This window comes from Pseudochaenichthys georgianus, chromosome 13 (assembly GCF_902827115.2).
Source record: "Pseudochaenichthys georgianus chromosome 13, fPseGeo1.2, whole genome shotgun sequence".
Lineage (NCBI taxonomy): Eukaryota > Metazoa > Chordata > Actinopteri > Perciformes > Channichthyidae > Pseudochaenichthys > Pseudochaenichthys georgianus.
Window position 1 is genome coordinate 11,972,504 of NC_047515.1, and position 13,353 is coordinate 11,985,856.

The following is a 13,353-nucleotide window of genomic DNA, read 5'->3' on the forward strand; positions in this document are numbered from 1 at the left end:
TGTAGCATATATTCTGTTATAGTCCTACATTTGTTTTTTGTTCACATTACATGTCCTAACTTCCACTGAGTTGACATTGGAAGATGAATGGGAATTGTCTTTAGTTACCTCTTACTTATTTTTGGTTCGGTATTCCTTAAGTTTTCAGTTTGGTTTGGTTCAGGATAACGGAAAAGCTTCTGGAGGTGGCATGATCAATTTCGTTTTCCTTTCTTAACATTTCATCCTTATCCTCTTCTTCCTTCTCTGCTCTCATACTTTCACTCATGTCGCCCACAATCATTTTATAGTTCCCCACTCATGGTGCAATGATGCACTCCAAGGAAGCATGGGATGTATTCAGTGGAGGTAGTCAGTGCGATTGCTATCCTCCAAAACAATTCTTAGTAAAAAGAATAATGAACTACAGTCATGAAAGTCACTCTGCTTGAATAAACCAGTCAGAGGCGAGTAATCTTTGCTCCTAACCTATAGTGTTGGCATGCTAACGGTTGCTAATTAGCACTAACAGAGTACACAGAATAACTGAGGTGGAGGAATTTACAGAGCTGACAACACATTTAACTTTGTTCTCAGGAACTGTCACTAAAGAAGCTGAAATATGTGATATTTGATCTATAAGTTATATCTAAGCTATGCTATGGCTACACAGACTTTGTGTGTCTTGGAAAATGTTGAACTCTGTCACATTTTTCCCGTTGTGTAGCATTTGTTTAAACCAAAGCAGATAGAAGTTAATATGCCCAGTGGGAAGCTTCGGAGCAGCTTCACTATATTTACACTGGTTTTCATTGCTGGCGATGGTCTTATATATCCACACTTCTCAATGTATAAATATTTGCCGTGTAGCAGCTGCTAGCCACAATATTGACCTTTGGGTAGAACATTGCACTCGAGAGTTTCCTGGCTACGATAAAAGATCAGAGGTTGCTGATGATCCTTTTTAGCTGGTCTTGTGCTTTGATTAAGACAATGGAGAAATGTGCATTTTTATTTCTTCATTCAATCTTATGATAAGATGGTGTCCAAATCAAATATTTAGCACATAAACAAACAAAGAAAATGTATGGAGGAATAAATGCAATGTTTGCCAGGAAGCAGGGGGAAACCCATACAGGAATGTTTCCATTCAATAGGAGAACCTGTTTGCTATTCTTAATTAATAACAGGTCATAATACTTAAAGTATAAATCAGTCTTTGTTTCCTTTTTCACTGAGTCAGAGATGGAAACACATCTTAGAGCAGATCAGACTTAGAGAATGGATCATTGGATAAGATGAATCTCACTTGCCTTTCAGGGTTTCCGTATAGTGCGGAGTAAATCCAACAAATAGCTGCATACTCATGAGGCTGTGGTGCCAAAGTGTTTGTGTACTTGTGTTGTTGTAAGCCACATATGTGCAGCAAGGTCCTGGGTGCAGCATGTCCTCAGGTCCCTGGGCAGTACTGTGCCACGTTAAGTGTGTTCTGCCAGTAAGACCTCCAGATACCAGAGAGTTTACAGGACCCTCAGCAGCTCCGCTATCACGTTTCCCACTCCAACATCTGACGATCTGAGTACTTAAGCTGGGAAAGCTCCCCTCCCCAAAGCCAGACATTGTGCAATTTGTCTCCCTCCTCCTGCTGGATGGCCAGCTGCTTCCACCTCACTCCCCCAGACCCTCTGCCTCATTTCCCATCATGCAATATACAACTTCTCCCCTCTGCCTTGCTCACCTTCTCATACATAATGTCCTCACTTTTTCCCTTATTCCCCTCTAGATGTGTCACCCCTCGCTCTTTATAAAGTGACGACCACCCCACACACACAATCTTCTTGCCTTGCTTTAACACACGCATTCCTATATGGTGAGCTCAGTGAAAAACACAGACACGTTTACACACTTTCCTGAAATGTGCACAGCATGCAATCTCACAGCTAGAGCAGTATATTGGTTTTTTTCTGCCTGCATGTATATGTGAGACAGGAGGGGATACAGTCCTGGTGTTAGGTTTCAGACTTGTTAGAGATGTTATCTTCTGGCTGGTAATAAAACCTCAAATTGTTTTATTCACTTCCTAACAGATGTATTTACACAAATTCCAAAACGTTGTCCTAGTATCCTTATCTGTAGTGGTATCCGGCCAAGCAGAAAAAAAAGTTTTGGTTTTCTTTGTAGAGGTTTGAGATATCCTTCTACCTTTTGAGCCTCTATGAATGATGCCTTTTAGCATCTTTAAGCTTATTTTCTTTGGTTTTAGGGCCTGCAGCATCACTGATTTGATTCATCTCCCTTAAAAGTGTTGATCTCGAAACAGCTTTTTTAAGGGAAAAAGCTCTGATAAACCCACTTTCTTCAAAAGGCCAAAACTAAAAACTTTATTTCATCAACACAAAACCTACTGTTGCTAACGTTGCTCTGTTTTTGGATGTAGATGTTTCTGACAGCAGGGACACGCTGACCAGATGCTGCTACTCTGTCTCCAAACATGCTGACGTTATGCAAACACAGAGCTGCATGCAGGGTGAAATAATGTGTTTGGGTCAAACACAGCACTCAAATCAGCCTCGGCTATTTACTTCCACAGTGACAGCCAAGTTTGGGTCACAAGCAGCTGTTTCGAGTTATTAGTCGCCAAAAGGGTAAGAAAAAGGGTGAATTACGTCTCCCGAAAGCCTCTTTCACTCTCTGTGAGTCCAACACAGATACAATGTGACATGTGGTTTGATACTGACATGGAGAAAACGTGCATATCTATCAGCGTTGCACTATTGACCCGAGAAGTGTTGTTCCGTGCCAAAGGGGCCGACTATAAACACATTGAGCTATATCTATCGTTCTGACAGGGCCACATGGAAAGTGACAGCTTGACCCATAACCGATGTGGGTCAGCAGCACCCTGTGGTTGAGAGTGTGAGATAGAAGTATCTGCTCAGGAAAGTGATTAGCTGTTTCCATGAAGCTGATTGTGTTTGGAGAAGGGGGGGGGGCATCGCTGCAGGAATACAGATACAGGAAAGAGTCACAGAGACAATGAAATGCAGACTTGAGATGCTGATGATGTTTGACATTTAAACTTGATCCCAATCACTTTAGCGGTGAGCTGCCAGATCACCGGATATATTTGAGCATCGCTGAGTATGTCAAAGACTTCCCAAGTCTTATCTCAGGAGGGGGGGGGGGGCGCTGAGACACAGAACCTTCTGGTGCCTTTCATGTCTTCAACCAACTTATTTATCTGGCAGACTTTGAAGTACGGAGGTTGTGTCATGCCTCTGCAATTTGTTTGTTGGATTTGTTTTGTCTGAAGTCCAAAAGCCCATATGTTGTCCAAAAAGTCCAGAACCTGAAAAGAGTGAAATGGTCCAACAATGACTCAATGAGCATCGGACATCTGGAATAATTTCTTTGATCAAACCAGACCAACATGATGCCCTGACTCTGAGATCAAAACACAAATGTTTTGTTTATGACAGAATATCCACAGTATTACAGGGGCAGCCAGGACAATTATAAAAAATAAGGTTTGGCAATCATTCAACTCAGTGCAACCACAGGGATCATTCCACCTGGTTCTTATTAAAAAGCTTTCTTTCACGACGAATGTTTTTAATTTACTGCAGTTAAAGCCTTCCACAGACAACCCTCTTACTAGTAAAGGTCAAACATGACTTAATTTACCTTTTTGAAACCATGAAGGGTGCTCGTGTTGTTTTTCATGTGTTTCAGAGTATTGAGCGAGAGGAGCCCATAGAGGTGGACCCCACCCCAACACATGCTGGACTGGAGAATGGACACGCTGCTACCACAGGTAACTACGTCACCCGCTGATTTTACACATGAAAGTCAAGCTTTGTAAAGTCTGGAAACCCTGATGATGTCATAAGGGATTATGGTTAGGTGAGGTGTTTGGCGCTTGACTCACACTGTTCTGAACTCAGAGTGTTTGTGTCCCCTGTCTTAATGGAAGTTAAATTCCAAATAACTGACTTTATATTTGTTAGTAGAGTTAATAGGGATGATTAAGGCTTATTTCTTTCTTATAATTGCATGACGTTGGATAAGTCACCCCAAAAAGGATTCAAAGATACATTATTATAAAACTAAAACACGTGGTCGCACAACGCTACAGAGCAGTGTGAAATACTCATGTTATTTCATCTATGAATGTTTTGTCACGCAAACGAGTTTCCCTTTTTTTCTGTGTCTCACAGAACGGTTTTTAAAACAATGTACTCAATTAGAAGTATCTTTCATGCCAACCCGGTCTCACAGCAGTTGTAGACCATTTATAGTAAACAACAAAAGTATCACAAAACATAACAGTAAAGTTTCCTGTAGTGCATTTTTCACATTTGAATCAAAAGGATTTTTTACGGCAAGAACTAAAACAATTGGGATGGAAATTCTGGTGATAATTATCTGTTGGTTGGTTATTCGGAATGGTAGACATAAAAGAGTGGTGGAGTAATGAGTCTTAAAACCAGGAAATTAGTTAGCATTTAACCACTTCCGGTTCTCTTGTCTTGAAGTCATCGTTTTTTAATGTGTTTGCAGTAAAATCCTGAAATAAGGTCTGCTCTTAAGCTTAAGAAATGTTCCCGTTTTGTTCTACGATATAAAAAACCTCCGTAATACCCCAATCAGGAATCTCCGAAGCTGCTATGAGTCATATAAACTGCGGTTGCAAATAAGTGACTAAATAGACTATTTGATTTATCCTACCAGAACCGTTAGAGTTGCTACACGGAAAAGTCTCTCCCCCGAATAACTTCCCACACGAGCACACGGCCCCTGTCGCCATGAGGATGCCCCACCTCCCCGTCACCGCTACAACCAAGACGGCAGAAATGAAGGGCCCAGACTCTCCCAGCAGCCCTTCTGCTTCTCGTTCCTCTCCAGTCTCTGATGACTCACCTACTGGCCAATCAGCTGCTAGCACTAACCGGATCCAACCAATAGAGGAGTTTCCAATTCAACCAGGTGGGTCATGGTCTCAGTTCTAACTCTAACTACTCAATGGACAGATGAAAGATTTTACCATCTATACTGTTATGCCATCGTAATTTCGCCTTTTCTTCGTGGCTGTTAGTATCTTCTTCGTGGACCCCCACACCTATCAGAGCACTGGGATCTCCCCGCCTTCAAGGTGAGACAAACTTTAATAAGAAACACGTGCTACCCTCTTTGACACAATATCATGGATATCATTTACTGACTTGTAGTCTTTTGCAGAGAAAGCTAATTCCGTCCTAGCAAAGTCTGTCACCTACTCGGGACTTGTGCAGCATGACAGGTGAGTGAAAGATGACTCATGAAACTTCTAGGGGAGGTAAAATGTGTTTGTCTGACCCTTCTGTGCTCCCGTCCTGCAGAGACGATGATGTAGATGATGTAAGCAGTGACAGATCCTTTGGTCAGGTAGGAGAGAGGAGGCGGGAGCTTGTGAGGTCTCAGACTCTGCCACGTAACATTGGTGCCCAGGCCCGTCGATCTATCTTCGAAAGGCTCGACTCTGAAGCCAATAACAGGTACAAGCAAAGTGCATTTGTGTCATGTTGACTATTATGGTCGATTTCTTAGCGTTGAAACTCTCTCATGTATACTTTCTCTGTGTCTACTTTTGTACAGTCACCCCAAACCAGTAGACTCTAAACCTAAACTGAAGCGGTCTCAGAGTTTTGGGGTATCCAGCGCCAGCAGCATCAAGCAGATCCTTCTTGAGTGGTGCCGATCCAAGACCATAGGCTACCAGGTAAAGTTATCGACTGTACATAAGAAGTATTATGCAGCCACTGTGATGTGACCCATTGATCTGACGATAAAAGTTTGGAAGTGTCAAGTTTGGCATTTTGGCTCTCTTTATATCAGTTTATTGGAGCCAGAAGTTAATATGTTTTGATGAGTGGGTGGAATAGAAAATGCTAAGCTATCAGCTAGCTTGCTTAAATAGCAAGATACATCCATAATGAATTCCTACTGCAAACACAGGGGCAGCAGGTGAACACTATCAGACAATCAGGCACAGAAGGGAAAACACAGGAAGTAAAAACAGGACGAGACACAGGGAGAAAATACATTTCAAAATAAAATTGTAAACTAAAGCACAAAAACTAAGATCATGACAAATAATTGTTTCGTAATAATGCAACTTATACATATAAAAGATAAGATTTGACATATCAGTGATGGATTGCCTAAATACAATTTTTTTTGGATAAATTTGAAGTTTGATATGAAACTCAGGTTGTTAGTACATTTATACTGGACATTTCAAATATATATTTACTACACTTCTGTTTACATTCAGTTTAGTAATTTGCGATTACTGCCCAATTTCAATAACTTTATTGAAGTTATTTCATCCATTATTGTATCTTACATAATTGTTTTTATTTCACTTGCATTGTCTTTGTTTTCTATTTTCTATATATAATGAGCATTGTTGGTGGAAACCTGACACTTCAGATTTTCCTGGCGAACGACTTTGTTTCTGTGCTTGTGATACAAAAAAAAACTTGAACCTGCCTCAGGTCCTTAAGGTTAAGCTAGGCTAAATGCTCTCCGCTCCACATCCTTACTTACTGGACAGCCAATAAAGCAAATTACAATTTTCCCATAATGTTGAACTATTCCTTAAACAGGGGCACACAATTATACTAGACAAATACTAGAAAACATGCTGAAAGATTTAAAATAACCAAAACAGCCAAAGTGTTGTAAATGAGCCTAACTCCAGTCTGTTTTTCATATAACTTTAACCTGTTAGCACACATTGCGGTAATGCTAACGTGCTAATTATCTTCCTCGCAACCTGTGTTTTAGGGGATAAGGGTTCAAATAGTCTCAGTCATGGTTGAGAACGCACATTGCTGCACTCTGGTACCCTTTCCTTCACAGCAGCCTGTGCCAGCCGCTCCATGTGGCTTAGGTTATAGTCAAGCCAGGCAAAGCCAAGACTCTTATTAACTGGGAGCACACACACACGAAAGAGAGAGGGGGTGATGACTTGACAAGTTGCGATTTATTTCAAAGCAAACTCCAGACTAATAAAGGGCAGCCTTTGAAATGACATGATTTCAAAAGCATGTAACAGAACCAAAAGCAGGAGAGCAGATGAAGTGGAGGGGAGGAAGTCTGTTCTGTTCATTAGAACTATGGGCTAGACAGTGAATGGGAGATGTTTTAAATAAGTAACAATGACAGTCATGTCTTTTTTACCTCCTTCAATCTTATAGCTGTCACTGCTTTTCTCCACGCACACAAAATTCCCCCACTGCCACAACATCACCAAATCTGCCTTTTCTCTGTTCCTCTGTAGAACATCGAAATCCAGAACTTCTCGTCCAGCTGGAGCGATGGGATGGCTTTCTGTGCTTTGGTCCACTCGTTCTTCCCCACTGAGTTTGACTACACCTCTTTGTTGCCTGCCAACCGTAAACACAACTTCGAACTAGCCTTTGGAACTGCCGAGTGAGTGATGGTGATATCAGAATAACCTTTTAGGAGTCACTCTGATATGATGGAAATTAGGCATTTTAATTAATTAGATATTCATTGTACAAGTATGCTGATTAAGGTTAGCAATAAGAGCTAACATTAAAACATGGTGACATCTGATCATATGTGAGACAGTGCTGTTTCAGAGGCTTTTAACATTAACTAGACATAACATACACTCGGCTGGAGCACACACACCCGCAGCCTGGCTGTGTGTGTGCTCGGACCGGGCCCTGGCCGGGCCTCGCCGTGTCCCGCTGTCTCAGGCTGAGTCCAGGCTGAGAAATCCGCGTAGCTGCAGCTGACAAAAATAAGGGTGGCTGAGTGTGTGTGTGTGAGGAGCTTCCCGGATTGGTCCATTTGGACCAATTGGTCCATTTGGATCGTCGTTACGTCACTTGGTTCCCGGAAGAAAAAAATGGAAAAAGAAAATCTCCAACGAGGCGTTCTGGGGCAGCATAGACAGATCTTTTCTGTGTTAGAGTTTTACTCACGACAGGGTGTACTTTGAGGGTTTGTGACTTTGCAGACCGTTTACATGCAGAAAAAGCTACATAACACACAAGGGGACGGGTAATAACCGGAAAAGCATGACATTTACCACCGCTGATATTGATTTTTTACTTTCAGTCTGTTAGATTTGGAGTTTGATAACATATTTTACCTTATATTTTATATATTTTTATAAAAAAATTTACAACAGAAATAAACATTGTTTTGCGATATATTAACCTACAAATTACTATATTGAAATTAAAGAATAAAGTATTTGCAAAATAGAAGTTTATTTTCTTATTAAAAAGTTTTCCTTTTTTGTTTTCAATTAAATGCTGCGAAAAACACAGCATGCAGTCTTAGCTAGGACAACGTTAGCCTAGCTTAGCTTAAAGATCAGAAACAGGAAGGAAATAACTTACTTAATCTCAACCTAAAGTGTAAACATACACATTTCAACACATCATGAGTTCTGTAAAGAACACAATTTGTAACAATTCTTGAGAGTTATGAAGCGTAATCACTCTTTTACACATTTCTTTACATGGTAACTGCTTCCCCCTGCTTCCTTTCTTTAAGCTAGGCTAGCCACATCCGGGCTGCTGCTTATTTAACAAGCACACATGAGGTATCAATCTTCTCATGTAACTCTCCAGAAGAAACCAAGCATTACCCAAATTATTCCTTTAAAGCCTCAGTAGAAATGTAGCTACCATGAACTCATTGGTTTCATTATACAACAGCAATACACATTTTTGTTGGTAGAAAGTCAGTTGTGGTTTATACATTTAGCTGAAACAGCCTTGAAGCTTTTATTTGGCTTGACTGCACCAACAATGCAATACTTAACTTTGTTGTGGTTTTTGAGCCTCTTAATGGGTTTTCTTTGTTGCTTTTTTTATAGACCTCTTTATGCCAGAACATTTATATGGTGAGGCTTTTGCTTTGACGTGTTTGATGAAAGGTGTGCTGACTCTGTTGCTTATGGTTTCCACAAACAGATACTATATGGCCATGTACACACACTGTATATCACGGCTTAAAGAATGCTACTCCATTTACATTAAGACTCTGTTATTCTATGGCCGAAAACACTGCTGCAGAATTAAGCTGATTTGACTGAAAAACAAAATTCACTTGCTCACAGAATCAATCCTTTATCTATAGTGGCAGCTTGACATTTGCCCCCTAAAGACTTATAGGGCTCTAGATGTAGATGAATTATTACGCTATATATTTTATACTTAAAGTTCTCAAAACATGTTTGTGAGGGTGTAAAGGGATAGTGTTTTTATCAGTACTGTCCAAGACACAATATTAGATGCAGAAAAGCGCTTCGACTGATACATCAGGCACATACATTGGCTGTTTTCTTATATTGGTATATTCATCATATGATCATCTGTCACATCATGTAGGAGCTGACACTATAAGAAAATAGAAAACAAATCATATCAATTCTTATAGGTGAACAAACATTATCCATTGTCTGTTCTTTGTCATTGTAAAGTGGCTACATTTTCACTTTAAAACTGCTGATTTCAATATGTCATCTTGTGTTTTAGCTAATTGTGATATTTCAACAATTTCATGACCTTTTGTGCACCAATCAATAGACCAAAGAAAGCTTAAATTGAGTCTGTGGCGTCATAGAAGTGCCATAAAAAGAAAGCAATAGAGAGGAAAAAATAAAAGAATCAAGAAGTATAATTTAGAAATGTAGAAATATAATTAGAGACAATAACAAATAACATTTATTTCCACATTTAATCTATTAATTTTTCTAAAATTGAATGTAAATTAGTTATTGTTTTTCCTTTATTTTATTTTTGCCATCCTCTCTGTCTGTGACTCCAGGTTGAAGGCCGGCTGCGACCGTCTGATCGAGGTGGACGACATGATGATCATGGGTCGTAAACCGGACCCCATGTGCGTCTTCACCTACGTCCAGTCCCTCTACAACCACCTGCGCAAGTTTGAGTGAAGCTCCAAAGCATCTAGATTCAGACATGACCTTTTAAAACCTCTTTCTATTTACCAAACTTTGAGGAGAGTGGAGATCCACAGCTGGCATGGTGGAGCACTTTGGAAAGACTACACTGCTCCCTGGTGGTGGAGTGATGAACTTTACTCCACATGCTGCAGGAAAAGTCATCACAGAGGCACAGTGGACTCATGGGATAATACTGTGTGTGCTGTGATACTAACTGTTTGTCTGGTTTGGTTTGTCAACAGTTTTGACAGTGTGTATGTGCTTGTGTGTGTTTACTTGAGATACAAACAGTGCAAATATATTCTGTGTTGTATAAATCTTTATATTCACGCACGTGTTTGAATGTGGCCATATTAACCTTCATATTGCTGGATTTATGTTTCAAAAAAGTAACTGTATACCTAAAGTGTTTGCGATGAAGCGCTGGAGCATAACAAATGATATGTTGCTGACTGATATTTACATTCACATATGATGTGATACTCAGCGATTGAGATGAGGATGAGACATGGAAAAATAACTGTTTGACACCTACATTGTGTTCAATACTTGGCATCAAATAAACAAGTATCTGTATTTTAATAAAAAGATTGGTTGTGGCCCAGTGCAAGGTTAGTGGTTGGAGCCTCAAACCCTACTGGGTATACTATACATTTTGAAAGAATATGATTTTATATGATTTAAGTGTTTTTTCCTTGTGTCACGATATTAAAAACGTTATTATTATACAGTGTAGTGATACTGAAACAAGCTTTTGAATAATTTTGGTGATTTTGGTAACTTTATTGTTATTATAAGTTTTAATGCAGTGTTGTGCTTTCAAAATTACGCCACACATCACTTGTCTCCTGCTGGCTGCACTAAAACATTTATTGTAAAGAATTATGATTTGAAAACGTTTTGGTGAATTTTTTCTTGAGCAAAACGTTTAATAACTTCACCATTATACGGCAAGGTGCTAAGGTAATGGTCTTCTGTTGGTTGTACTATACGAACAAGTTGGGAAAAGCTTCCTTTTGCATAATTGGTGAATATTTCTTGTGTAAAATATTCAATTACCTTACTACACAACATTATATGCCACATATTAGATGGTTTTATCCAAAGCGACATTGGGCAGTCCCCACAGGACCAATTTGGGGTGAAGTGTCTTGCCCAGGGACACAACGACAAGCTGACTGCACTTGGGATGGAACCAGTACTCCCCTGATCTGTAGATCAACGCACTAGCCAACTGAGCCACAGACTCACAGTGTATTGCTACCAAAATCCATCAGCGACTTGAATACACTTGAATATCATGGGCAATTTTGCGTTAAGTATTTGACAGCGGAGGACCCTAGTTTCGCATCTAAGTACTGACCTGGCCCGACCCTGCTTAGCTTCTAGGACACATTGAGTGAGCTTTAGCCTTGTATTGTGTGAACACAACTAAATCAAAGTTTTAACAACATCTTTGTTACGATATTTTCTTGGCTCTCAACACTCCTACGGCGGTCATACAATCTATCAATTTCATTGTGTTTTGTATTATTTCCCTTCCTCTCACAAGTTCCACTTCTGAAATGTTTTAACAAATGTAGGCCTACTTGTGTCTTTAACAATATCTTTGCTATTATAATTCCTTTCCCAGGCAGTCCCCAATCCAAGCATTGACCCAGCCTGACAGTGTTACAATATCAGACAAGATAAGGGTTTTTGAAAGTGTTACAAGATCATAAGCAAAAAGTAAAATGAATTGCCAAAAATTGGTGTTTTAAACATAATTCTTTTAATCCATCCCCCGCTTCTTTGGCCCCCAGTGCAGTTCCTGTATGAGTATTTTGTCACGTAAAATATCATTGTCATCTTACGTATAAGAATATGATTTCAATTTGTGAGGAAAAGTGTCTGGATGGCTTTGGCTCAAGGAGTAAATTAATGTCTACCACTGGGGGTCAGTAGTTTGACTCCCCAGCATGTCATAAAAGAGTTACAAGATGCTTTAGACCTGTCATTGGAAATGATGGTGAGAGGGCAAGTTTAAAGGTCCCATGTCATGGCCATTTCTACTGATCATTCCATTGTTGAGGTCTACTAAAATATATTTATATTGTGCAATTTTCCAAAATCACATTGGTTTCTCATACAGCATCTCTGTATAGTATGTGTATTCACTCTCTGTCCTAAACGGCTTGTTGGACATTTCTTCATTTTTTCTCTCTATTTTTTTTCCCATGTCCCTTTAGGGGCTCCGTAGTAATGCATAATTCTCCTAATCAACTTGTGTGTTCAGGTCGATCGTGCAGGCTGCATAGGGCCTCACATTGCGCAGGGCGCCTCGCGCAGGGGGCCTCGGCTTATGAGCTCGGCTTGTGCGCAGTTCATGTCAACCGCATGAGAAATACTGATGGAAATGTGTGTGCTGTTGATACATTGCTGACAGAGGGAACTACATTTGAATACAGATTTAAGAAATATCAGTTTTTGAGCATGTCATAAGCATGTTTTGACCTGACTATATTACAAATATATTATAATAAAACAATATAGTATTTATATTATTTAATTGATTATGATTATTATTAGTAGAAGTAGTTTATTTGCATTAATTATATTAAAAACTGCTCTGGAGATGTTGTCATTTCTCCACAAAAGTGAGTTACAGGAACTGTACCCACATCTCTGGATTGCCCTCCACATTGCAGTAACTCTTCCTGTTACATCTCACAATGTCGCTTGGGGCCCCAAGTTGGCCAGGGACGGCCCTGTGTGTGTTGTTCAACCAACAGGAGACCACAACGTGATTTTTCATAACTTGTTTACATGTAGTATAACCAAGAGGAGAGCAATACTATGTGTGGAGTGATTTTACTGTATCAGGGGGAATTATTTAGTCATTTCCACAACACATCTTATGTTGATAATCATTACGTTGTAGCTCGTTGTCTAATTTACAGTTGTTGAGAGAGTTTGTTTGGGTTTAAAATCATTTCATTTTTTGGATCGAATCCATCAATATATTTTTAACTTAACCGAAATGTATCCTCAAAACTCAAGAAATAATGCAATGCGGCATGACAATGTTTCGCTCGGTTCTCTCAAATTGGGTCAGAGGTGAACAACACCTGGAGGTGCTGGGTCAACCCAGTCTCACGGCATTTCGTGTTCACCAACACGATTTTTAATCTATTGATTCGTGTTCACCAACACGATTTGCCCCTTTTTTTCGTGTTGCACAGCACGATTTTAAAAGCAATGTATTTCTACTGCCTGGAGCACGTCTTTTTCTCCGGTCGGTTCGAGGAAGCTGTGTGGTTCATAAAAAAAATGTCTTACTCAATATCAAGCCACAGTTATTGCTTTTATTTGAAATCGTATAATTTCGGACTTTTGTTGCCGTC

At 39.8% G+C, this 13,353-nt stretch overlaps 1 protein-coding gene across 2 annotated transcripts in view; it reads left to right on the forward strand.

Moving 5' to 3' along the window:
* smtnl (smoothelin, like) overlaps positions 1-10,696 on the forward strand; it is a 28,583-nt gene extending 17,887 nt beyond the window's left edge. For both annotated transcript variants that reach the window (XM_034096713.1, XM_034096714.1), the window contains exons 3-10: positions 3,712-3,793; positions 4,711-4,965; positions 5,075-5,131; positions 5,218-5,278; positions 5,358-5,513; positions 5,614-5,737; positions 7,304-7,455; positions 9,835-10,696. In XM_034096713.1, coding sequence (XP_033952604.1) covers positions 3,712-3,793; positions 4,711-4,965; positions 5,075-5,131; positions 5,218-5,278; positions 5,358-5,513; positions 5,614-5,737; positions 7,304-7,455; positions 9,835-9,961 — 1,014 coding nt within the window. In that variant the 3' untranslated portion in view covers positions 9,962-10,696. The remainder of the gene's footprint in view (positions 1-3,711; positions 3,794-4,710; positions 4,966-5,074; positions 5,132-5,217; positions 5,279-5,357; positions 5,514-5,613; positions 5,738-7,303; positions 7,456-9,834) is intronic.
* The last annotated feature ends 2,657 nt before the right edge of the window (positions 10,697-13,353 follow it).